The 27,946-nt window shown below is 39.0% G+C and overlaps 1 protein-coding gene across 4 annotated transcripts in view; it reads left to right on the plus strand.

Annotated features, from left to right (window-relative positions):
• Positions 1-27,946, plus strand: part of NPAS3 (neuronal PAS domain protein 3) — a 631,435-nt gene that overhangs the window by 598,799 nt on the left and 4,690 nt on the right. For all 4 annotated transcript variants that reach the window (XM_052782584.1, XM_052782585.1, XM_052782586.1 and 1 more), the window contains 3 exons: positions 6,192-6,298; positions 22,176-22,323; positions 25,479-25,594. In XM_052782584.1, the coding sequence (XP_052638544.1) occupies positions 6,192-6,298; positions 22,176-22,323; positions 25,479-25,594 (371 nt within the window). The remainder of the gene's footprint in view (positions 1-6,191; positions 6,299-22,175; positions 22,324-25,478; positions 25,595-27,946) is intronic.

Consider the following 27,946-nt stretch of genomic DNA (forward strand, 5'->3'; position numbering starts at 1 on the left):
TGCAGATTACAGCACATTGCGCTTAGTGTTTAATGGAACAGAAGCACAGATGGCCTAGATAGTAGGCTAGAGAGGTGGGATCTGTTGCAGTACGAGGTGGGAAAACCATAGAATAAAATTGGTTAAGGGCACACTGAGAAAGACAGCAGTGAAATGGGAACAGGTGATGAGAAGCTGGTTGAGGGGGGCTATGTTCAATGTGGTAGCAACAAGTGGACTAGGAAAGTGGAAGACAGAATTTAAATTCAGCTGTCTGCTCCCTGGGGGGATGGGTGCCGGTAGCATCGAGGGCTCCCCATGAGGGTCTGTTGGGGCAAGGCCTGGCAGTCAGGGTCTGTGCCAGCCCCCAGCCAGGAGCAGGGTAGCTGGGGGCACTGGGGCAGCCCCAGCCCTGGGCATCGGGCACCTGCCTGGGGATGGGCCGAGGCCAGGCCGGGACATGGGCTGGGCCTGGCTCAGCAGGGCCCATGGCTGGGCAGGGCCGGGCTGTGGGGAGCTGGAGGCTGGCCCCGCTGCGGCATTGCTGGGGCAGGGGCTGAGGGCCCCGGGGGGCCACGTGGGGTCCTGGGCCATGGGTGGGGGGAGAGGAGCCTAAGGGGTTGAAATGGGATCCTGGGCTGTGGGCAAGGTGTGGGAAGGCCCACGGGGCTGGTCAGGACCATTAAGGCTTATTGGTGCCCTCAGTGCCCTGAAAAATAAAAATAAATTCTAGGGAACAGGTATTTAGAGCAGGGTGAAGATATCTGAGAAGGAAGATATAAGTAACAAAGAAGTTTGGGTCCATTGGTGGAAGTCTGAGGTATGGGGGGAAGGTTGGAAAGGAAGAAAGAAGGTAATGCAGCCAAAATAAATTTTGTCAAGGGGACCTATCACCAGAAGTGGAACAAACAAGATGACTAATACAAGCTTTTCATGTGACAGCAGCTGTGGCATATTATAAGTTAAGAGTGGAAGCTCACTGATATGAGCAATCCTAATTGCTCAATCATAATGGAATACCTATGATCAGGATAGTACATGAGTATAAACTTTTATCGAAAGGGATATACTCAAATGTTTTGTTGAATCAGGGCCTTAAACAATTTAAAATAATCTTGGATTTCAGTTATGAGATTATCTTTGCTGTCATGTTACTGAACTGCCACAATAGTATTAAAAATAATATTGCTTGGCTATTAGAGAGAACACTTCATCTAAACTTCCAAAGCATTATCTAAAGAGAATATATTATTCTCATTTTTAAGCTTGGAAAAACTGCCCTGTAGAAAGTGGCTTGCACAAGGTCACAGAGAAAGCTGGTAACAGTATTAAAGTTTGGGCTGAGTTTTTGCCTGTGACTCTACCCAACAAGCATCTAGATTCTGTATAATCTGGCAGCTGGTGAAAGAGCTCTGGGGATTAGCAGTGTGATCTAGAAGAAACCTTTTGCCTTAGTCTTTGATTTGACTGTGACCTACCTAGGTAATAAGGGAAAGCTGCTACCACTGCAGAGCTCTTCAATAGCCTCCGTGAAATGAGTTGCTGGTATCTGTCCAGTTCCTAATGAACAGATTTCCGTTTAACAAAATCACCTGCACTTACTGTTACCTTCGTTGGCAACCTCAATAAAAAAGCCAGGAATCAAATGGATGTGAAAAATGAACTATTCCGTCAGGTCAACTATGATATGAATTTGTGGGCCGTGTTAGAAAGATTTATACTTCCTCTGCCATCAGTTTGGCATTTTTATGAGCCCTAAATTGTATATGTTTTTTTTTTAACTAAACATTTTTCTCAAACCTTCTCTTTACATTCACGTAGTAATAAAATTTTCAAATGCCTGAGAAAGGCATCACTGAAAAAAACGTAAAATGCATCAGACGTGGAGCGCTGATTGGTAATAACATAGAAAGAGCTGATAACACATAGTAAACTATGGTAAGCCAGCTGACTTATGCAAGAAAGTGTTGATCTTACTAATGTTTTTCATTCATTAAGGTAAAGGCAACATTATAAAGAAACTTTTCCTTGGTTTTGATGGACTTTATCTCATATGCTAGGGTAGAATGCATACGATGGTACTTGAGTTTATGTTGCAATAGTCCATTTTAAGCCCCTGTGCCAGTGTTTAAAATAGTTTATAAAAAGAGTTTCAAATAGTAGAAACACTTCTGCTGGGGCTGGGAGGTGAATGTTAGCTCACTGAGGCAGTGGGATTTCCACTGATGGAAAGTGGAGTAAGATTGACAGGACTTGGATTTCATAGCAGGTACAAAGCAGAATATGACTGTAAAAGCTGGAGGAATGGGAAGGACAGAAGAAGGGAAGAAATTAACTGAACAGCTGATTGAAGCTGTCAGATGAATTATCTGGGCATTTGCCAAGGCCATTCTCCAAGTCAGGGAAGTTGGGATTTCTCTTCTGGGACTATAGAAAAGGAGATATGTATCCCATCCTGAATATATGGGCTTGACTCGTGGCACTTGCGGGCAGCTGGGAAATTCTTTGTGGTGCCACAGTAAAGCAAGCACAACATTGATGAAAACAGAGAAAAATGGATCCATGCTGGGGAAGCTGTAAGCACTATTTATGGAGCAATGGGGAGTTGCTGGCAGCTGCAGGGAGTATGAAGCAGAAGCCATGCTACTTAACTGAAATGAATGCTCACAGTGGACCATTGGATCAGCAGGGGTGAGATCAATAGTACTCCTAGTTTTCCAAGTGGTTGCCTGCTTGCACAGCAGGGAACAGGAGTGACATTACTCAAGTCTTTGGGTGCATCTTGTTACTTTCCTCTGAATGAAGAGATCTGTATCAGAATCCTGGACTCAGTGCACAAACCAGTCAACAGTTACCTTCCCTTTGAGACAAGATCCATTAGCTAGTACACTGGCTATTTCTAGCAATTAATATTTTGTTCTGAGAGTGTTAAATGGGGATGTATAATTTTGTTGCCTAAAATGTGGTATGTTAATCCATGTGTGTTTTCCAAATATGTGTTTCATGTCATCTAAACTTCACCGTCTAGTCTAAAATAGTCTAGAATTTCTTTATTAGTCAGTGGAATAAGAAAAGCATCTGCAGAGGACAAATCATCTTAGACAATGATAAATAACTAAAAGAAAAATAAAAAGACTGCTGCTAGAGTACAGCATCAGTCTGTATTTTCAGTGTCAACTGTTAGTGATTGGAGACCATCTGGAGAGAGCCTATAGCCCAATTTAATGTGGAGTGCTATAGCCATATCTGCTAATATATGCCCAAAAGGAAATAACCCAGTGAATATGGCATCTTCCAAATGGGAGAAGTTTGGCCCGTTGGCCACGACAGTGGTTGCCAATAGTTCCTTCAGATACACAGAAACAGCCTTGTGTAGAGAGCCTCAAGCCTACAAATGTGTGCACAATTTGGTCCTAATTCAGCAAAGCACTGTACCATATACCTACCTTTGTATTTCAATCTTGTTAACAGTCATGTAAACCAGTGGAACCACTGATCTGCTCAAACATAAGTCTGTGCTTATGCTTTACAGGATCAGGTCTGTGTATTCAGCAGAACCAAGTTTCTACCCATCAACCTGTTTTATTTTGTCAAAGGACTTGGGAGCCACAAGATCTGTCTCCTAAGTAGTGCTCTAAGATATACTGTAATATTTCTTGCTTTTCTTCATGCAAATTATTTATTTTCCATCTTTGGTACCTTTGATATAAGCATGAGTGTCCAATTTGACGTAATTTCTTTTGCTTCTGGTTTTGGTGTCATTGCTTGCCAGGGATCATCACTTACATCTGGATATTCTTTCTGTTTCTTCTTCCACTTTTTTCATAAAAAAAATCCTACGTCCTTCATATGTCTGTTTGAAACAGCTTTTTCTTTATATTATAGAATCATAGAATCATTTAGGTTGGAAAAGACCTTTAAGATCATCAAGTCCAACTGTAAACCTAAACCTGCCAAGTCCACCACTAAACCACGTCCTTAAGTGCCACATCTACACATCTTTTAAATATCTCCAGGGATGGTGACTCAACCACTTCCCTGGGCAACCGTTCCAGTGCTTGATAACCCCTTCAGTGAAGAAGTTTTTCCTAATATCCAATCTAAACCTCCCCTGGCACAACCTTAAACTTAAGGGATTGTGAATCTGCTTCCACAATTGCCTTGCTGTGTTCATTTTTATCTGTGAAGACTTTACACAAACATGCTGCTGCAGAGAAACAAAATACAGCTGAGTCAGATTTACCAGAGTGGGAAGCAGAATGATCATCTTCCATGTTAGCCCTGTGAACTGTAACACTCGCAGCCTGGGTACATCACGGGGCCGTGGCCTGCCTCGAGATTGCCCCTTTCAACTAGGCTGGGCAGGGTGGGATTTCTTCTCCCTGACCTTGAAGCAGAGCCACCTCCTAACAGAAAACACGCAGTTCTTGGGCCAGAGAAGAGACAGCAAAGTGTGCCAGTGAGGAGAGTGTAGACATGAGAGGGGGAGAGACTTGAGTTCTGGTTCCTGCTCCATGGACTGTTTATACACTTAGTCTAGTATAAAAAGATAATATACAGTCCAGGGGACAGAAACCTTTAAATCTCAGACTCCCTTCCTTATGGTGAGGTTTCTTATCACTGGGCAGAGATCCCAGGTCCTTTGTTTCCCAACCCATAATTCACTGTGCAGGCAAGGTGGAGGAACTCAGCAGGAGGGATAGGAAGTCCCACTGCCACAGTTCCAGGCTTGTCTTTATCTTGGTGAATTGTTTCCTCTCTGAGAAGGTAGGAGAGGTGCTTTTCAACTGTGGTTTGTGATAAGCACTAGACGGGTATCCCCAGCCAGGTATCCCTCATTTGGTTAAGTGCTATAACTAGTAGGCAGTTGTTTGAAAGTGCACATCCTTCAACATGCTCTGTCATGAAAGTGGGAGAAGGCTGTTGTGTTTTGTGCTAAACTTAATTTGACAATTTTTACTGGCAAATTTGAGCCCTCCTGCTTTACCTGTGATGTTTTTCGTGTTTTGTATTTTTCAACTGGGAGAAACCACCAGTGCTGCTGTGGTGCTGTCTAATGCTTCCATTCTCCTTCAGTCTTTCTGGTCTATGCATTCTCCCTGCCTCAGACACCCAGACAAACACAGCTCTGCTAGTCAGTGCCTCAGTGACTGTGTTCGCCCCCTCTGCCTGCTGGGAACCCCTCAGACCTATGCGGTTTGGTTTCTGGTTTAGCCTCCCCACTGGCCTCCCTGAGGATCACACCCCAGTTGTTTAAGCTATCTGGTTATATCAAGATGTTTGGTGTTTCTTACAACTCCCTTAATTGGATGGGAATTCTATCTTACAATTGCAAAGTGTGCTTAACCCCAACCATTGCAGCCTATTTCAAACCCTAAAAAAATATTCTATTTCTAGAAAACAGACATAGTTTAAAATGCTTGCCTGAGCAAGGCATTTTCCAATTGTTTTGTTATTTTCAGTACTGCATTTAAAGACATTGACATCTTGACACTCCATGACAGAAGTTTACACGTGCACACAGATATAAGCACGCAGACACACACACACACACACACACACACACACAAAGGTCTGCAGAATAGATTTTAAAGTTTCTATGTGCAATAAACAACAAAGTCCCAGTTGAAAGGGCCCAGAGTGAAAGCTGAGCTCCCAAATGAATTAGACTAAAAAAGATAACACCCTGAGGCATCTGTATGTCTCAGCATTTAAATTATATCCCTTGAAATATCAGTTTGGACTTGGTGCCAAGAAATGGTTGAAGAGCTTTTTCATGAATATACCCAATAGAAGACCAATCTGTTGAAATGAAATGTGTCTCTAATCATTTGGTATAAACATAACATGTTTTTACTTTATTATGTAACCTTGAATCATCTTGGTCTTTTAATGAGTATTTTGGATTGTTGCTAATGCTTTACAATTTCATGGAATTATATTGTCTTGGTATTATGCTACAGGGACAATATGCACTAGAACTTAACTTTCCACTTATTTAAATGGATAAAATGATTTCAAGGTTTCTTTAAAAAACATTTTCTTTCTTTTTTTTTTTTTCTTTAAGGCTATGTCTTGTTTGTACAGCTGTTCCGTTCAAATTACTATAGTGGTGAAAAAACTTTTTAGCAGATTTGACTTTCTGAGTCATTTGGCAGTTCTTGTATTCTTTTCCTTCTTGAATTATCGGCTGTATTGTTTTTCCTTTTTAGGATTAGTGATTACATGGATCTGACCCCTGTAGATATCGTAGGAAAGAGATGTTACCACTTCATTCATGCTGAAGATGTGGAAGGCATCAGACATAGTCACTTAGACTGTAAGTGCTTCCATTTTTGTGAAAATATTCTGGTACAACACTTGATTGTTCCTGAACTATTATTTATATTCCACAACAGGGGTCTTCATCTTGCACCTGCTTTTTTTGTCATAGGGTTTCATAGAGGGTGGCTCAAATATAACTTTTTGTATTATTTGTTTTCAAGTCTTTTTATAGACATATAAGATTGTTCACATATGTGGAAATAAAAAATTGTATTTGTATTACCAGAGTTTCCAGCAGCTGTTCATTTACACATGCTATGCATTATTTTACTCCTTCAAAGAGGTATGGCTTAGGTGAGAAACTCTCTCCCTAGCACAGAAAATGAACTCCTCTTTTTGTTTTTTATTTCCGAGTCATAACAGGGAGGTCAAAAACTGCAGCATATTTGGGATTTCACCAGGTTTTTCAATACAGAACTGAGCTACAGCTCTACCAGTGTTTTAACCACCCTGTGTATTAACATCTAAATGGCCCCCATCCCTATACTATCTAAGTCCCTGTTATTGCACACAGGTAGTATCTGATCAGGATAAGGAAAACAGAAGTATAAAAATGTTACGAGACACAAACCTTACCAGAGAGCATATGCATATGCCTGTGTATGGGGGAAGGGAGGTTCAGCTTGATTCCTTGTAATTAAACTCTTTGTATTGCTCTTAGTAAAAGCCATAGGGCCTAATTCTTTTCTTGTTGAGATCTGTTGACTTCAGTGATGGTGCTCCTGATTTACCCTGGTGCGAAAAGAGACTTAGGCCCACAATCTCTAATTTATCTGTGCCTGCAGTGAAGCCAGATAAGTCTTTGGAAGTTTCAGTGACTGACTGCGTTTATGATTGACGTGTGTTTTTCTTAATGTAAAAGACTATCTGCAAACTGCCTCTTAAATTCAGCGTCCCAGATTTGAACAACTGTGCTCCCCCTGCACCATGTCCTGCTAGCATTTCCTAATAAAAGGGTAGCAACCCAAATACAGCCATGTTTAATTAGTTTTTACAAAACCATATGACTACAATAGAAGGCAGTATAAATCTTCAGTCTGAAAGTACCTTGCTTGATCAGCAAGGGGAGGTAGGAGGATAACTGCGACTGGAAAGCAGAACAGGGACAGCTTCTGTGATAATATATGGCAGCCAACAACAGTATCAAGCTCTGTAAAGCTTTCAAATAGTCTCTGAAGTTTCTAGAAGGTAAAGTGCATTTGGCGTAAGAAGGTCAGGTTAGATACATTTCTGTGGAAAAAAATAAAATCAACTGTCCAAAATTATAAACAAAGTAATTTTGCATCATTTACATTTTGAGCATTTAATATCCAGGAGAATATGTCAGTTGCTCAGAAATGAAGGAACAAATTCAGAAACTTACTTGGTGCTCTTGAAACTGGAAGTCAAAAATGACAAGTTGCACTTCCACTGCACTATCTGACCAAGGAAATAAAAGATATTTATGACTCAGACTTAACATACCACCTGGCAGAGATGAACATCCCATTTGAAAAAGACCTTAATCTTCTGAATGACCACTTCTCTCTGAAATAGAATATGCTTTATGAAACATTCATCTTCTGAAAACTTAGAGGCCTATGCAGACAGTGTGAGTGCAGTGTGGTCCAGTGTATAAGCACTGGACTAGGACTCAGGAGACCCTGGAGACAGGAATGACTTCTAGAAAATCACTTCACCTTACTGTGTTCCTGCTCTCACTGTACATCCAGTTTAGCTAATTGGACTGCAAGCTTCATAAACTCAAAGACTTTCTCCCGTTATCAGCATCCAGTACAGTGGGGTTCCAGACTTGGCTGTGTGGCTATAGCATAATTATTCTTGCTAGGCTAATCTTTTTTTCAGTAGATGAGCCTGGTTACATCTTTTATGTATAGTTGTTCTCTTGGCTTATAGGAACAAGATGTTCACAGATCATTCAGGTTGGAAGGGACTCTGGGACATCATCTAGTCCCACCTCATGCTCAAAACAGGATCAACGCTGATTCAAAGCACATTGTGTAGCACTTTGACTAGTTGATCTTGAAAACCTTCAAGGTCAGACTTTCCACAACTTCTCTCAGTGGCCTGTTCCAATTATCCTTAATAAGGGCTTAATTATCCTCACAGTGATTTTTTTTTTCCCTTCTATCCAGTTGGAATTTCCCTGGTTTGGTTGTATACCTCATGGCTCCATCTTTGCAGTAACCTCATCACAGGTATGCTGTTAGGTCCCCCTGAAGCCACCTTTTCTCCAGGCTGAACAAGCCTGGTCCCAGAGCCTTTACTCACAGGGCAAGTACTCCAGCCCCTGACTGTCTTGACAGACCTCTGCTAAGCTCACTGAAGTTTACCAATATATATCCTGTGCTGGGAGCCTAAAATTTGATTCCAGATGCAATCTAAAGAGTGATGAAGGGGAATAATGACTTTCTGTGATCTACTGGCTATACACTTTTTTGTACAGCCCATAGAGCACACTGCTGATTCATGCTTAGCATACTGTCCACCAGAACTGCAGGTCCTATTCCACAAAGCAACAACCCAGCCAGTCAGTCCCCAGCCTGTACCATTGCAGGGAATCAGTCCATCCCAGGTACAGGACTTTGCATTTGTCTTTTCATGTTGTTCAAACTCATGCTCTGGATGAAAGATATTCAAGTTTAAATTAGCCTTGGGAACAGCTCAGGAAGTATACCTGCCCATTATAAGTCCTGCAGAAGCTGAAGTGGTTCATATCTTTGCCCAGAGATATGCTTGACTTTTCTAGCATTTGGAAAAAAACTTTGTGGAAAAAAACTTTGTAGAAAAAAGCAAGAGAAAGAAATCGCAAAATCCCAAAATACTTTATGCCAACTTGTCCATCCTAGAAAATCAAGTTCAAACCAAACTAGAAAGAGAAAATCCTCCTGGTTTAGTTAAAATAAAATTAGAGCTAAAATTCAGGAACTTGCAGACACTGGCTGTAGAAGGTAAAACCCAGCAGAACTGCAGTTCCCCAAAATAGACAATTCAGGAAATTTGCCAGTACAACATACAAAATAATTGCTTGAGATTACAATGGGGGAAAAAACTGCAATATTATGCAATATTTTGAAGAGGAGCTGGAAGCTAAAGTAATGGTTAGAAAGCCCTATAGAAAAGTAGAAGCAGGACTTGAGAAAGCAGAAAACTGAAAAGGTTGTGTTTTATGGAGGACTGCAGAATGCAGCTAAAAATCTTGATGGATTTTTACAGGAGAGAAAATAATTTTTAAAGATTAAAACGAGAAGAAACCCCAATTGCAGTAGTAGATCTAAGGGTAAAAAGAAACACAAATGAAACAGCTACTCTGCCTATTCACTGACAACATACCAGAAAAAAATGGAAAAAATAAGACCAATACATCCTCTCTTCTCATCCAGGTTATTCAAAGACATCAAAGAGGAAAACAAGCAAAGAAGAAAATGTGGCACTAAATCACACAGAAAAAATCAAGAGGGCTGTTGATGGCTTCAGATCATAGCAGCCCATTAGAAACTGAAAAACAGGCCTTGTTAACGCCATCTCAGATAAAAGACAAAAGCAGTTTCAGGAATGTGACCATAACAAGTATAATGGTGAAGAAGGTCTGCAGGACTATAGCATTGACAACAGTCTTTTGTAAGGGAACTGCTGCCCTAATGAAAGGTCAGTTACAGTCAATAGAACAGCTTTCATTGGCTTCAATGGACATGGGGATTATAACCTAAACCAGCAAATTTATATGGACTAAAATTCTGACCCCAGTGAAGTAAATAGCAAAAATTCCATTAGGTTCAGTGGAGTCAAGATTTCTACTTAGAGATTTATGTTACTTATAGCTTGATGCCCTTGTGGATTAATAAAACAACATTCATACTCTAACTCTACATATGCCTGCATTTATTCCAATACAATAATACATGGTGGTGATCCCACAAGTTGTTGAATTATCAATTTTTTTCAAACAGAAATAAAAAGTTTAGGGATAGTGTTTCTATCTTGTTTCATTCAAGCTTTCAGTGATCATGCTTTTTCACAAATCTCCCAGACAACTGTTTGTTGTTACAATTCTACCTTGTTAATCTGTTTCCCGTTTTATAATGCTTCATGGTTTCAGAAGTTTGGGAAACTTCTCATTTGTTCATCTTTGCTGTGTTTGTTGAACAAATTGCTTGTAGAATCCTGACAGATATCACTTATCATAAATCAAGTTTCTCTCACAGAGATTATAGTTAAAATGTTCTCTAGTCTAACAGCCTGTACACCATCCAGTATCATGGCTCAGCTGTTGGCTCAGCTGACACACAGCAACTGGCTAAGCTGCAACAACTTGTGTTTGAATCTGAGCCCTCAAAAATTGCAGGTCTAGCTGTACCCTGGCTCAGATACAGTCCCTAATCCTAGCTATGTGTAACAGAGGTCTTCATTAGGGTATGTGGCATGAAAGAGTTGAAGTTGAATGTTCTATGTTTCATAGTTATGCATCTAGAACTAACACCCTAGAAAGACCCCTCATGCCCCCGGTTCTACTTCACCACTTGTAAGAATGGGGAAAGTGAGCAGATCCTCTCTTTTTACTTGCCTCTGCATAGAAACATTGCAGGGCTGAACTGTATGTCAAGCATAGGGCGGTTCATACACTTTCACCAAGCCATGAGTCCCTGCATGGGTAGAACTGCCCTTGTTCCAATGACAAGAAAATATCCCTGATCTTAAAGCTAGCAGGATTTTATGTCAAATCAATATCAGAAATCAAGCAGATTAATAAAATTACTGTTGTATCAGGTCTTAGCACTGTCTGTAGAGCCAGCAAGGGCAATTGACACTCACTGCTCTCTAGAGTACAATGCTGTGCATATGTGCTTCCATTTGGTTGACACTGTTATCATACAGAGGTCTGCAACATCCCTTTTTGATTTAAGAAATACATTTCTTGCTAAGATTGAATGGATATCATATGCTGTAGGAGTATACCTCTTCCATTTAATTGAAAAAAATTAATGACCTTCATTGAAAATCAAGTACTTGATGTTACTCTTCAATGAAGGTCATTAAGAAAGCAGCAAGGAAGGATGAAAGTCAGGACCTCTGAAGGCAACCATGAATATACTTTTGGACAAATATAGGACAATGTGCCACCATTTGAAAATTAATATATTGCTTGTAAGAACACTGTCACAAGTATATATTGGTATATAATATGTGCTTTTTCATTTTGGAATCCTAATTGAGGTCTAAATTCAGAAACCTGACACTGACAAAAAAGATACTTGTTGTCCTCAGCTATTGCTTAGAAAATATCATCCTGTTTCTTCAGGATTTGATTTACAACTATAAGAAATACAATTCCTCAGGAACAGTGAGCCAGGGCAGTTCATTTCCCATAAAGCAAAGGTCTCTGATGAGTATGTTTGGTAGCACTCCCTCTGATCTACTTTATCTGGTTTCCAGTGATTAGAATAATCCAGTCTTTCTGAAAATAAACTATTCCATATTCACCTTTTTCATGGCTCCCCTATTTTTCAAGGGATATTACCCCCTCAGTCTGCTTTTAAATCAGTTATATATTCATTATTTCTTTTATGTATGTTCAGTAGAAAAATTCTATTGCTGTACAAAATATTGCTTAGTGGTTTAGCCTACCAGCTGTAGTTGAACTAACTCTTTTAACTTATGCATATCAGTTATAATTTTTTATTCTCTTAATAACCTCAAACACATGAAAAACAAATAGAATGAGTTGATAATTTCTAACAGTAAAATACACTTCACATATTTTGCTATCATGCTGTGGAATAACTCTGCAATGTCAAGTAGCACACAATTAGTAAAACTGTAGGGGAAAAAAAAGAAGTGTTTTGATCCTGAGGAATTTTTATCCTAATCAGATCGAAATTTCAATGCTCTTGTAGTACTTAATATCTTCAATCACCAAAAAAATCAAACTGATTCCAATGTCAGGTTTTGCATTCTGGGACTGAAATAAAATGCTAAAATATACAAATGAATCTCATGTTTGTACAAGTTTATTATCACCACTAAAAAGCAAGATTGATTCTAAATTAGGCTGATAGAATGTCTGGTGTTCATCTAATTCTTAAACCAAGCCCACCTGGCATCCTGATGAGAGTCTAGTGTATCTTGTTTTCAAAGTATTGCAGCAGTGTTGGTCTGACCACCTGCACAATCTTCCTCTCTGTCCATGCTATGGGTCAGCAAAGATTTCTGCGTTGGAGACTGGCATCCTTATGTCTTTTTGACTGGAGATAGTGGTGATAGAGCAAGATGAGGGAACAGGAGATAAGAAACTAAAAGAAACAGAAGCATATAAAGAAAACATTGGTTTGATTCATACGAGAAAAAAAGGAGCACAGACTTTGGGTTTAGGCCATGCCTAGTGTTTGTTTTTCTGTCCTAATGAATCTTAAATTATGTGCACCTAAGCAAGAGTGTGTATGTTTGGTGTCTTTTAGCCATGCTCTGAAATCCTGTTGTGTTTGCGCCTGCAAATGCTTCTTTGGATTATGAGAGATGCTGGTCTGTCTAGGTTAATTTCTTTGTCTGCTTTCTGACTAAAGCCAGTTACTTTAGAAGAAGGGGGAAAACACTCTGCAATATGCAACTGTGTACACCTTGCACCCTTGTTTTCTACATAATACACTATTAACTCATGATTGGTTCATTCCTTGAAAGATGAGATTTATACCACTGCTTGCATTTCTGTTTGTGGAGGATGGTTGTTACTATTGTAATATTTGGTATTCTAATTATCCATATAAATATTCAGATATCATTTTAAATCCCGATAAATATTTAATCTTCCTGATATTTTGTGGCTAAGTTTTCCAGGTGCATATCGTGTGATATTGGACAAATGTTTTCAGTATGTAAAGTATATAAGAGTTTACCATAAGCATCAGATCTTTTGGATAGTAAACAAACCAGAAAACTCTACAAAGCTAAACCTTTAAGCTATTTAAACCATTAGCTGCTGATCCTAATTGCAGAGTTTTGCCTTCTGTAGCTTAGCAATATACAGTTATTTTGCAAGGTGCCTCAGATAGTTTGTATCAATAACTCTTTAACTTAATTCCTGATTCTATTTCATCTTCAAATTAAATCTAATGCAATACTGATTAGTACATTCCCATTTCAGTTTGTAGGCTCTCCATTGTAAGTCTTCCACAGCTCACAGTCTGTTGAAATTTACAGCTAAACTCTTCTCCTATTTTTACATTAAAAATGCATGTAGTACCAGCTGTGTAAGTACAGCTACTGCATTAAGGGGCTATAGAGTGAAGGTTGAGCTCTGACTTCTGCTGGGAACTTCTGGTTTCCCAGTTACTCCCTTAATAATTTTCTTTTTTTTTTTTTAAAGTCTCTTTGTGCTCAAAATTTCCAACCCCAAAGATGAATGTATACTTTGATATTATTCTTGTGATAGATTGCAGAAGCACATGATAAATTGCAAAGCCATGGGAATAAAAGGTTTTACTGTGCACCTCCAGCAGCTTCACCTTCATTCTGTCCACTAAACTATTTCTGTGGTGACTTTTGCTACATAAAGTAAATGTATGCTATTTTAAAAACGAAGGGGGAAAGTACTTGAGCCACATATCTTTTCACTTTCATTGCTGAGGTTCCCTCCAAAATTACTGAGACCAAAAGTGTTCATCACCTTGTAGTCTAACTCAGAAACAATGTTGCTTCATTGAAAATCCAAGGACAGATTAAGGATTTTGTTTGTAGTTTACTAGGCTGTGAAATATTCCATCCTAAAATGTCACTATGTGAAGGTATGAAGAAATTGTTGCAGACCTTTCCAGAGATTTAGAAACACATTAGTGCTACTGGGTTTTTTCTCTTCTTTTGACTTTTCAAAGGTCTGGACAGTTGACCTTGTGTCTCTGAGAGGAGACAGTTTTCAAAGCCAGAAGGACATGAAAACAGTATTAGTAAAATGTGTAGCATATATCAGATATGTGACAGTGTGGCAATAGGATTTATTAGCACTTGTTTGAAAGAACCCGCATAAATCACTTGTGGCTTTGCCATCCATGAGTGATGTGGCCAGTGGTGGATCAGTGTTGGTTTTGGTGTCTGATAACTTATAAAGCGAGTGGGCTGGTGTCCGGGACTTTGGCTCAGTGGGCTTTTGGGAATGCCCTGCCAAACATCTGAAGACTTTGTACCCAATGTCCACAGATTGCTAGGTATTCGTTCTGAGATCATAAGATGCTTACTTATTCAGAAGTTCTTTTATTTTTATTTTACAAGGAATTTTGGGGGGTTAGTGCTAAGCTATTTTTTTAAGGCTTGTGGAGAAAAGTGGAAAGTTTCGTTTTGTTTCCTTTTCTTTTCTTTTACAAGTCATTTGGTATAAAGGGACAATTTCCTTTAAAAATGTCTAATGTAGTTTACTGCCAAATGTGAGGTGGTGATGAATCTTTGTGGTGGTTAGAAGGGTATTTGAACATTCAGTTGTGCCATGCCACCATGCCACTGTGCTGTGGATCCCTTTCCTCTAGAGATTAGGCTGAGAAAACTACTCATTTCACTCAGTCCAAGTACCCAAACGGGGACTCTTATCCCAGAAATGAAAGCATGTTTAAAGGGATACTGTCCCTTGAAGCAGACCATCTTTAACCTATGAAATTCAAAAATAAAATTAATATTGCTGCCAATTTGCTTCTGTGAAACTTCTATCTCTTTTCCTGTTCATAGGAGATAGAGTTGTGTGTAGTCTGCTGATACATTTGGCGTGGAAAGGGTTATGTTCTAAAGTCATTAATCTTACATAGGTTGTCATATGATGGACATTAATATTAGTGGAGAGATGGAGGACAGATTTAAGTTTCTTGAGCAAGCAGGGCCAAATTTCTCCTCTGATGTTGCGTTTTAGTAGCTGAGGGCAAAATTTGGATCTGGGATTTCATTTTCCCCTCCAGTTTGAACAGAGAGAGTTCATTAATTATAATGGAAGTTCTGTCTGAAGTTGGTGTTCAAAGCAGGCTTGGGTTTCTAAACGACCATTTCAATATTAGCAGAAGAAAATCATTTTATGGCAGGATTGAAGTTTTAAAAGTCATGGGGAGACAGACAAATCATGAGGGAAAAGAAAAGTTAAGAAAGAGAAGAAAACCTAGAGAATCCTAGGTAGACAAATCTACTGTTCATTTTTCAATCCAGTTTATCATTAAATAAACTTAGTTAGTTAGTTTATTTACATCATTTTTATCTATAGAAACAACAGAGAAGTTTTCTGATATGCATGCTGTAAGCTTCCATGGAAGAGTGCATCTAGTGATACATTGAATTATATATTATATTTCTGTCATTACATTTGATCAATACTTACATAATGTTTTAAAATAAACATTCTACCTAGCATTATATGTTCTCATTAATAGTTATTGTTAAGCATAATTATAAAATTGTAGTTTTAAACGATGAACCATGGACAAATGGTATGTTATAACCACCATGAAAGGGATGGAGGGGAAGAAAAATGTCTCTGTTGTTCAAGTAGGAGATGATGATTTGTGCTTAGTGCTGGGAAATACTTTTTTTCTGGTTTTGCTGGGTTTTAATAAATTTGTACTGCTGCTGTGAACTGACATCATGTAAACTGATAACATAGGGTTGATGTTAAACAAAACATCTTCCTGGTCCTTATCTGAGATGATTTGGAATCAAATGAAGGCAGAATCTCTAGCAGAGGCTAGGAATTTTCAGAGGGCTGTAGTACCACTCTCCTGGGATTAGGATAGGTTACAAAATCCATTAATGTTTTTCCAAACTATTTTTACTATTTAGAGTTACTTTTCTTCCCTAGCTTGACGTGTAGCATGCAAGACTTTTCTCACTGTATTTGGCAAGCGATGACCTTGAGCTACAACCTTCAATCCTAATATGAATCCACATTTTTTTAACAGTTTGACTCAGACCACTTTTATCATTTGCTTTTCTGCAAAGTGAGGCAGGAAAAATATTGCTTCGTTTTTAAAGATTCTTAAGCTTTCCAATTTTTCTAAATGTCGATTAAGGCTTTTTAATTTTTTTCTGCAAGGTTGTTGATCCTTATTTTTGCCTAATTTGCCAGGTATTTATGTATGTAACATCCCTACACAGGAAGATTAAACAGTATTCCATATTGCAGAAGTAAGCAATGAATCAATTGCCACACTTAGCATTTTTAGAGTGACTGTATATGCTTAAAAGAGTTATCCCAGGTGAATGAAGAAGTTAAGTGGGAATTTGGATACCAGTGAGGTACAGTTTTCTTTCATGAATCTGACCTGCTACTTCCTGCATGACTTTGGAATAGATTAATTTATGTTTAGAAGCCAGCAATTATTACTGTCTAATAATCCTATCACGATAGCAGCCAAGTCTCATTCAGTGTTATTGACACAATAAGCTGCATTCTACCCAAACCTAAAAAAGATGTTCTCTGTCCAGCACTCAGGGCTTTCTCCTGTTATATGGTGTGAGTAAAATGCAGCTTCCTAAAGCCTCAGAGAACCACTATTTTTCTAAACAGTTATCATCTTTCTATGTTTCTTGAGAGAACTCTGTTGAGATACAGTAAGTCACACAGGGGTGGTAAGCAGCTGTCTGCAGTGAGGGGAGGTAGAGCAATGTGACCCATGGGGACTTTTGTGATGGGAAGGTGGCATTCTTCCTCAAGCAATCTGCTGTGGAGGCCACACTTTTGCCCTGGTGGATAGGGAACACATTTGCACACTGTCCTGGCTTACATCCCCTCCTCCTCACCCTAGCCCGTGTAGTAGATCCGAAATCGAAGTGTTTGTGGAGAATTACATAGGTGGCACACGTTTGCTCACTGAATGTCTACAAGTCTCCTATTATCTAGCTCGTAATTCTGTTTAAGTAACAAACATCATTTAACATTGCTAAATATTGCTCAGTACGTTTTTTTCATTGCTAAAATCCAGTTTGTGGATACCTGCTATTTAAAATATCTAACTCCCTAATTGCAAAATCTATAGGAAAGTCCTTACAACATCAAAGGCTCACTTGATCCTCGGAGCTGTTATAAATGAAAAACTGTCTCTGTTACAAGCAAATAAGGCACTTAATGCACTCTTTCTGGCTGTGATGCTATTTTTCCTGTGGGTTTTGAAAATGACCTTCCTGTAAGCATCAAGGACTGTAACTTTTCAGATAAAGAAACTTGTTCTTGTTTTAAGTCTATGCCAGGTTCATTCCCCTATAGCCCACAGTTTTCAAAAGCAGAAGAAAAAGTAATCCAGAATTAAAAAAATAAAAAAACCCTCTGTTTCCAGAACGAAGTTACCCTGTCAGCTTGCCTTGGGCCTTAGGTGGAGAAGTGGAGATTAAAGAGTCAGTATTCCTTTTCATGTTTCGTCTGCCAGTTTTGTGAATGTAGAAGGAGTACTTGTGGCTGCAGCTAAGTATCCGACTATGGTATTAAGTATGACATTTTCATCCTCATGCAGTAAATTAAAAATATTCTTATAAGTTTACCACAAGGGGAATTCAGTATCAATACCATCCAGTCATTGATAAAGGTATTTCAAGGAGAAGGGTGAATAGCACAGCAGATGTAACCTCAATATTTTCACCAGTTATAAAGAGCCTCTTTGTGAAGCTGTGTGAATATGTAAGATGATCTCATCATTTCCTATTTACTCAATACTTACCTGAATACGCAATATAGTGTAGCTTTTAAATGCATATGCACATGAGTAAAATGTCCTTTTGTAAGAGACTTTGCTAAAAGACTGCTTTTGATACACAATTTCTTCATCTCCTCTTCAAACTGAATTAAGCTACTTCCTTCTTTTAAAACACAACTCACTATTTAGAAGCTTTGGCTTTGATTTCTCAGAACAGCCTTACAGGAAGAAACTATGTTCTTTTTCTTTTTGTAACCATATTTCTGAAGACAAACTTGTACTGATTTATTTTGATTTTCTAACAGAAATAGGTTCCTGCAAAGAACACTGACTGTTTCTTCTTCTCCCCCCTCCTTCACTCCACTGCTACAAGAATATTGCTGTGCGCAAAGCTACCAAGGAAAACTGAAATCCCTCTGTTGGGAACTGTGTACATAGCAATATATTCATACTTTGAGAAATAAGTGAGGGGGTTTTTTTAGTTCTTAGCATGACATACTGTGCATTTCTTGCATGCTAACCACTGAATTCAAATTGAGTAACTAGTTTCAGCAAATTTTAGTAGAGTTTAGCATCCACCATTTTAGGGAATATATCTGTGCAGCTAACATAAAGGTCACTAGTTTTAAAACATGAACCCTCAGTTATTCCCTTTGATTAAAGGGTTTAGATATATATGTGTATATATATAATTATATAACCAAATCCTGCATAATCCCGTATAACTTCAGTCACACGAACCATCCCACCGACGTGGTCACAAGTCTCACCTTCCCCTACACTGCATTGTCTGCCAGACTGGGTACTCCATGTGTAATACAAATAGAAATTTAAAACTCTTTACATTTCTCAGTGTACAAAAATACAGAGCTGAACCCTGATTCTCAATAAGGGATTTGTCTTAAGTACAGTCTGAATAAGTACAGGATGTAGCCCACATGACGTTACTTTTTCAGAAGTTTGTGCTAAGCTGAAATGCGTGGTCTGCTGCTAGTAACAAAACACAACTTCACAAGCAGAGCTTAGGGTAGACTAATTCTTTACTTTCATTTCTTCTCAAAATCAGTAACTTTATTAATGGACTCCCTGTACCTGCAAACTGAAGATACTCAAAATGAAACTGGGCTTTACTCAGTAACACTAGGTTATCAGTAAACCAGATAGATTTCCCTTCCTGACATGTCCTTCTAGTTGCTTGTTTTCTCAAAATTCTCATCTAATTTCTAAGTTTCAGCTTGGCGATGCCAACAGCTAAAAAATACCGTGAATTAGGAAACATTTCAATTTTTTTTCATTCTTTCTCTTTCATCACATTGAGAAATTTCTTCCCAAGCTATAGTATGAGCTTTCAGAACTGGCTTGGGGGTGCCTGGTGCACTCTCAAAGGATGTAAGAACCAGATTTAGCAGCACAGCACAGCTGGCCTGCCAGAGAATCTCTTTACAGAGAGAATTTTTATATTGAATCGTGGGACTTCCTTCAGAGTGTGGTCCACGAATCTCTCATATGCAATGTGCTTTAGACAGATGCAGGAAGGAAAATCCTGTGTATGTGGTAATATGTCTGACGTGGCCAAATAGAGAGTGGGACTTTGCAGGTAGATTAACTTTATGGAAAGCTCATTTTCAAGACAGTATTTCAGATATTCTGTGGATGTATAGTAATTTGGGAGCCTGAACTCTGACTGTAGATGGTTTGTATGCAACTCTGATGCTCTGAATTCTCTTTCTTGAAAAAGCAATCACCTTTTCCTTCAGAAATAACTTATAAGGTTTTAATTTCCCCCTTTTTTCCATAGTTCTGAAATGAATGCTCTGTATAGCTCATGACATAGACTTTTCCAGTGGTGCAACAATCAATATAAAGGGTACTGAAGGAGGAAGGACTTACCTAGGATGAAATGGACTGAAAGAGCTGGAGGATCTGGGTCCTCATAGCTATCACTATGCAGAATTGCCATGTGCTCTTCAGTCACTGGCTAGTGACTCACCTGGTACCTTGACTTTCAAATGTGCATGTGGGCAATTGTGAGGATTCATCCTTTGGTATTTGTATAGCATGGTAAACTCCTAAGATAAAAACTGTTATAAAGAAGACAACAGTATAATTAGTAGATACAAGCGCAGATAGATTTTACTAGTTTCTGCACACACCTGTGGGTGTTCAGGTTTCCAGAAAGGAGACGATATCACTCCAGACTTCCAGGCATATCAGTTTTACTGTCAGCTGTAAGCAGAGTATTTTGAATATCCAATTTTACTGAAATGGAAAAGTCTACCATAATCAAAACTTACAGCAGTACTTTTCTTCCCTTATTCTTCATAACTGATAAAGTTGGGCTAATTTATGTGAGATTGTTTTCTAAAGTGGCATACAACATTGGCTTGACAGAAATGCTGGCTAGTCAGTTGTTTATATTTTATCTTTATTCTGCTGTGTAATGAGGTTTTGAAGCCAATGAATTATCATAGCAGAATATTTAGAGCTTGGAATACAAAAGTAAAAATGTAGGGAAACTTATGGATCTCTGCTAGAAACACACCTAATTAACTAGAGGTTGCTGAAAAACAACAGGACCCGGATCACAAATATTTGTTCATATTACAGCTGAACCTAACTTGCACTTTACATTCACTTTACATTGCACTTTTTTACATGCATTTTTTTATTCAGTAGTTGAAAAATTGGAGTGGGGATTGGGGGTTCCCTCCAAGGTAAGAAAGCATCTGTGTTTGTATCACTGTCTTTGTAAATATCTTTTTCTGTAGATACCTGTTGTACACGGATTTAGCTATAGATACATTCATATGTATAATTAGGGATATAGACATTTGGTTAACTTGAAAGCTCCAAAGTGTCATTTGTCACATTTATGGTAGGAACTTTAACTGCCTTAAATACTTATTCTTTTCCAAAGTGACTTTTTTCTTTTCCCTCTACAAAAAAAAAATGAAAATGTACTTCATGAAACTATTGTATATGAAGCACTTATTAGCCGTAATTAAATGGACAATATGAATTTACTACGTCTTTAGGACTCTGGCTTGTTCTGGTTTAGAGCAAGATGATTAATGCAAATACATATTACTTGAGATAACCATTTAGCAGCTAATTTAGCCAAATTTATTACAGCAGTTAGAGGTTTTTCATTTTAGCAGACGGAGACAAGGACATGACAAAAGCAGAAGGTGTATATGAATGCACACTGCCCTCTAGTGCACAAAGCTTAATGGATTAGTGCGGAATGCAGAGGAGAGTAAGTGCTCCAGTAACAATAGTACCCAGATTTTGTATAGTTTAGGTTTTCTTTGAAACCATGCTGCTCCCTTCCACTGAAAGATTTTCATTTCATCCCCTTCTCCTGTCACTGAAGCATCAGATACAAACCAAATCCGTTTCAACTTTGCAATATTTTGGCTGAAGTATTACTTTAAACATCTGTACTTTTAAGCCTTCTTGCTGTGAGCATTTAATAGCACCGTTTCACATTACTGATTGCTTTTACTTGTTTCTCTGTTTCCTAGCGTATTTCAAACAGCGGAGAGAGCTGTCACTCTTTGGCTCTAACCAAGCCATTCTGTGCCTCCCTTAGGCCTCTTTCAGTCTGTTGGTGGATTTACTTTGCTCTGGTAGAAAGTAAATTCTCCCAAGACTTTCCCCCCACTGACCAGTGGAGATTTGGTTCATCTGAGAACTGTAAATTCTGTTTGACAAGATCAAAGAAACAGATGTGTAAGTTCAGTGGTTGATATCGCCTGCAATAAGGAGAAATGATCAAAGCAGCAGGGGTAGAGTATCTTCCCAAACCTTTCAAATATCCAGAATCTCAAAGAGGTCTACCTAGGAGCTATGAATAAATCACATACAAATTTGCCTCTTTTTTTTCCTTTTCTTTTTTTGCAGTTTGACATTGAGTGCATTGAAAATGTCCACACAGCAATGAGTATTCTGTGAACCAAAGAGATTTGTAGTTCTTTTTACTTTTCTTCTTCCACTAGAGTTTCCAAAAACAGATTAAAAATATACTTTGAAAACTTCTAAAACATACAGCTAGTTATACTGAACTTCAGATCCTGTTTGGCATCTCACTGGCGTGCTGCATTAAACCTAAAGGAAGCCAAGGATCTTCTGCCTATAGTTGTGGCATGTTGTCCAATGAAGATCATTTTACCACAGTTCTAACATGCACTATATCTTGCTTCTGTTTTGTTTGTATTTTTTTGCCAGTGCTGAATAAGGGTCAATGTGTAACAAAGTATTACCGCTGGATGCAGAAGAACGGAGGTTATATCTGGATACAGTCTAGTGCAACCATAGCTGTCAATGCCAAGAACGCGAGTGAGAAGAATATCATCTGGGTCAATTACCTTCTTAGGTAGGTCTTCCAGTCACTTCTCTCACTTGAACTGCTGTCTCTGTTGTTTGTCTCTGTTGGTGAGAGTTTTAGGGAAAAAACAGTTACCTACTGGAGAAAGTTAAGGAGAAGAACTTTTCAGATGATCCACCTCAAAAACAGTGCCATTTGGTTATATTTATTGAGACATCTGTCATGTCTCAGTACATTGGAATATTCTTGAATTATTACGCTGCCTTATTCTTCAGATAAACCCTCCACCACTTTACTGCATGCCTCCACTGCCCTGAAATCTACTCAACCTGAGCTCAAAGTTAAAAATTATCCACACCAACTTTCAGTAGTTGTGTTATAAAATCTGGTGTGAAGTGCTGGGCACTGGTTTATTTGGTTATTGAAAATGCATGGAAGCAAACTTCTGGAGTGCTACAAAAAGGTCTTTCTGAAAGGTGTTTGCCAGTTCACTCCAGAGAGAGGAATTTTCTCAGAGGAAAAGCCTAGAACTAATATGTTGCTCCTGTAACCATCAGTATTCACACTGAAAAATGCAAAATGGGATTTAAAAATAAAAGTGGCAATTAAAACTATTTTAAACTATTTTAAACAGAAATAGTAGTAATATCTTGAATGAAAGGCTCCTCCCTGAGAAATTCTGTTTTACCAAAGCCCAGGTATTTTTAAAGGACTGGTTGCTGAGCTCAAGGGAAAACCAACAGTCACTGAGAGACAGTGAAATATAAACCTGACCTTTCTCATCTGAAAATACCTTTCAACACATTCTGTTTTGTGAAAATGTTCAGTAAGATTGGGGATTTTCTGTTTCACTCCAGAGCAGAACAAACAGACAAATAAAATTTGAAACCTTGAGATTGTCGTGAAATGCAATTGTCGTTTTCTGGCCTGTTCTCCTTTTAAGTTGCTTGTCATGGTTTGTTACATTCCTTTGATGCCGTGAGAGTTCAAAGTGATGTCTAGGGGTTAGATTGTGACTTATTTATGCCAAGTCCAGCAAGCCCCGAAGAGACTGTGCCTGCCTGAACTCACATGTTGAAATACTTTTGATTCCCCTTTTGGGGAAGAGGAGGAAGCAACCCCTGGCAGGAGAGCATTGAGGGATACTGTGGGAAACCTTCCCCAGCAGTGGAGTGTTCGTTGGGTTTTGCATGTTTCTGTCCTGCTGTGACTGAGCACGGGCATTTCTGAATATATCCTTATCCTGCTACTTTTTTGTCTCTTTTTGCAAGAGTGAGGCAGAATGCAGCATTTCAAGCGGTCAGCTTAAGCCTGCCAATTCTGAACTGGAATTCAGAATACAGCTTCACTGCCTCAGTCCTAACAGGGCTTCAAAATGCCCAGAAATGTGCTCATATTCTAGCTGGAAAAGTGGTCCATAGGAATTATGAACAGTTGCCACTGTCCCCTTTGCTGCTTTCCAGACAACAGGTGAACCTAGCCCACAAACGTCCCACAAAATTATTTTCTCTACCAACAGAACATACCTAACAAAAAAAGAAAAGCAGTGTGGTCTTCCCCAAGTCTCCTCCCAGAACTTGATTTTTCTGCTGCATTCCCCTCACTGGTCTATTAGAGAAAGATTAACTTCTCCACTGAATTTGTATTTTTAATTTAGATTTCTCCTAGTACTGGAATCCATGAAAGATCCAAATATCTAAATAATATTTTAATGACAGATCAAGGCATAATTAGGTCTACTCTTAGCAGGAGTACTGGTCTGTATACATTTCCATGCATTAGAAAGTATGATTCAGCTGTCTCTAAAAGGATAGACTAATTATAGTGACAGGGAGGATTAATGCTGTTCTTGTTCTAGCAACTTGTTATTCACAGTGTGAAAGCCCTCGAACATCTCATGCTTGGAGGGGGCAAATTTGGGGACTGCCCTGGGATGCAACAGAATAAAGTCACTTTGTCAGGACAAAACCATAAAAATGATGATCGTAAGAATGGCATTTCAATGTGAACTGTGTGAACTCTGAATTTTCACAGTACAGTGTAATAGGCTGAATATGGGCACACTGTCATTGTGATAGTGTGTCAGTCACCCCCAGTGCTGCCTCATATTGTTCTATGCAGGACTGCAGATTTTCTGCTCTATCACTGTGCTGGAATTTGAACTGCATAGAAATGCTCACCTATTCAAAAATGTTTAAAGACTTTGTTTGTTTTCAACATTCCTATGCCACGTATGTCTAGCTGTGTCTGTTCCCCTGCCTTTGCATGGATTTGGGAAAGGAACACATTTTAAAAGGTACAAGCGGAGAAAAAGCATAGGGTTGGGGTTTGGGGTTTTTTTCCACTTTCTCTGGTAGTGTAGCTTTTTTACATTGCAGTCATGTTCATTGCTAACAAGTCACAGGTGAGCACCACATGAGCAGATGAAGATATGATTATAATGGGTGTGTTGACAGTTCTTTATCCCTAACATATGCATCTTAACATGCACATGTGCATCTGTCATATAGTTAGAGTGGTTGCTTCTGGTTTCTTGGTGATGTGGATGCATGTGTGCAGTGTTTAAAAAATATATAACCCTTTTTATCTATTTTTTGGCCAAATTCTTTTGAGCAGTGGTCATTTTCTGTACCCCTAACTGAGCACCTTCTTACTAACTTTATGTATGGTCTGCTTGATTAAAGTGTGGAAAACAGGAATGTTGAGAGAAACAGGTATTGAAAGGGCTCTGGCAAGGTTGATTGAGAACATTGTTACAGAGATAACTCTAATAGACATTGCCGGTGGGAAAGAAACAGATTGGAAAAGTTAAAACACCATCTCGGTCCTTCCAGGCACAGTAATGGGATCGAAATCGAGATATTTTGTTGTTGGATGATTACACAGTGTAGCTTTACTGTTAGATTTCACACAAGCCCTGGTGTCCCAGTTCAGTAAGAATGCTTTGATAGCTCTAAAACTTCACTAGAATCAAACGAGTTTTAGTACCTGGTCAATATAAGTATTTGACAGCAGTATTAAAATAAACCTTCATAAAATCCCTGCTGTGAAGCTCTGAGGAGCCAAAAATGTACGTTTCTGTGTTTGCTCTGCTATTCTTCCTATTTATGTTCTTTGTTCCTGAACTTTGATATGAAAAGAGGGAAAAAAACATGAAACTGCAAATCATCCAATTGTGTTTATATTTGCTGTCTCCTCTTCAGTAACCCAGAATACAAGGACACTCCAATGGATATTGCACAACTTCCTCATCTGCCAGAGAAAACCTCAGAATCCTCAGAGACCTCTGACTCTGAATCGGACTCAAAGGACAACTCAGGTAACACACATGGTGTGCCTTTACACCCACAAAAGGTTCATATGACAGCCGCGTGGCTGGCTTTCCAGTTGCTTTTGCTTCTCAAGGATTGTTCCATTACAACAAAACAAACAAACAAACAAAAATTTCCTGTAAAATTAAATTGAAAAACACTAGCAAAATCTTTTAATGACCTCAGCAGTTCCACAGTATCTCCATTTCCTCAGTATTTTTCTTCACTCTGTGCATGCATCCTTGCCTATATTGCACTGAACTGAATATTTGATTTCCCAGCTAAGCTTCATGAACAGGTGTTGTGCCTTGTGTAGAGGACCTGGAGTTGTAACTGTTGAATATAGTTCTAGTTCTTGTCTTTCCAGAGTAGGTATACGTTCTGAAGATAAATCTCTACTGTCAATCTTACGACCCTTTTTCCTGTGTAAATACATTTTTGAAGAGTCTCACTAGGGGGCAGTGAAGATTGCAAAATTTGAGGGTTTTCTTGGGTTAAAAGAATTATATTTTATTAGAAGGTATGGGTTCAAGCACTTGTTTCTAAGCTCTTTAAGTCTGGGACTTCAGCTGTTTTTTAAAAGCTAAATGTACTTGTCAAACTCAGTGTGTAAATTAGTCCTGCAGATGGTCCAATGCACAGATGGTTCATACATTCGCCATTAGTTTTAAAAGTGGTTACCTAGGCACAGGTACAGATCATCTGGCTTTGAAAGGAGCATGGTTTCCTGTGGCCCAAGAGCTAAGGATGTTATTCTGCTATAGTATGTGATACATATATCTGATTTTTCTCTCGTGTCTATGACAACAACCAAAAAAAATCTCAAGAAAATGGATCACAATGACATAAATCAAGCAAAAGCAAGGGGAGGATCAGGCCTTAATGTTATATTATATGATATGGCTGTTCTCTTTCATCTTTTGCCTTTATTGGTTCTCCTTTGACAGCTTGGTTTGATGGTTTAAGTCAACACTAGGCACACATACAGGCTTGTTGCCCACCATCACTGGGAATCTCTTCATCCATTCCCAGTGCTTCCTTTATGCTGTCTTGTTCCTAAATAGCCAAATAACATGCATGTGGAGTACAGTTTGCATTTCCCATGTGCATTGTAAGTTTCTCCAGGTGAGAAGTGCACGTGCATTCATGACTCCTAAGGCTGATGCAGAACAAGAGAGCATTCTGCAAAGGTGCACAGATGTATACCTCTCAGAAAGAGATGTCTGGGAGTCTTGGAAGACAGCAGAGGCAGGGGGTTGCTTCCTACAAAACAATTAACAGAAATGCCAAAGGACCTGAAATCAGAACAGCACCTTGGATGAAATCAACAAGTTCAGTTCAAGCTCCGATAAAATCCCAGGCAAACTTTGTGCAGCTTTGGACTACCTCACCCTAAGCCCCCTCCTGACCAGCTAGAAACCATGGCCCTCAAAGAAAGCATCTTCAAAAAAAGAAAAAAAATTGTAGGAGAAATTCAGCCCTAGGTGGAACAAAAAGCTGGATGAGATTGAGGGGTTTGTGGCTGTTACTTTGCTTCTGTGGGCTTATTTTTCAAAAGGGAGGGTCTTTCTGCTGCTGGTGACTCAAGCAAAAGTTCCACTGAGTGACTTGTGAAGCGCATTGCCCTGAATCCTCAGGCAGCTTCCCTGTCAAGCCCACCTTCTCCAGCACTTCTGGGAAACTGTTTGGTATTGACATGGCTCCAGGAGTAACCAATTTTTAGAGGAAAACTGGCCCTTCCCCTCTCCCCCTAAAACGAGCATACTGAAAAGGGTAGTACTTGGCTCTGATGAGTGAAAAAACATCTTTTATTTCCCAACAAAGGATTTCTGGCTGGTCCGTAAAAGACGAGGTCTCCTGAAGCCTTTCATGATCCTTTCAAACATAGTGTGATAATGGAGCGTATTCAGTCTCAAAGCTGCTTTGGCTGTCTGAGTCCAGTGGGCTAGAGTGTTTATTTCATCCATATTAGAATTAGGTAAAAATCTAAAACACAACTAAATTAATTCAGGCAAGAAGAGTGACAGCTTCTCAGTGCTGTAGCTGGGCTATTTTCAATGGCCCTTAGATGATGTGGATCAATCAAGAATTCAATTCCCTGCATGAATTTTTTTCTGGGTGTTTTGTTTTTTTTTTTTTATTTGTTGCCCTTCAGGGGAATATGAGAAGACAGTCTAGCAATGTAACAAAATTGTTTTAACTGGTTTATTCATTCAGATTTATACACGTATGGCCTGCTTCTCCTCTCACACGGGCGGAGATCAGCAGTAATTCCACTGAAGTCAGAGACACTATGCCATTTTGAAAGTGGCAATGGTGAGATGAGAGGACTGGAGTCTTCATTAGTAAATAGTGCTACA

Source organism: Harpia harpyja, chromosome 3, assembly GCF_026419915.1.
Source record: "Harpia harpyja isolate bHarHar1 chromosome 3, bHarHar1 primary haplotype, whole genome shotgun sequence".
In the NCBI taxonomy this organism is placed as follows: Eukaryota; Metazoa; Chordata; class Aves; order Accipitriformes; family Accipitridae; genus Harpia; species Harpia harpyja.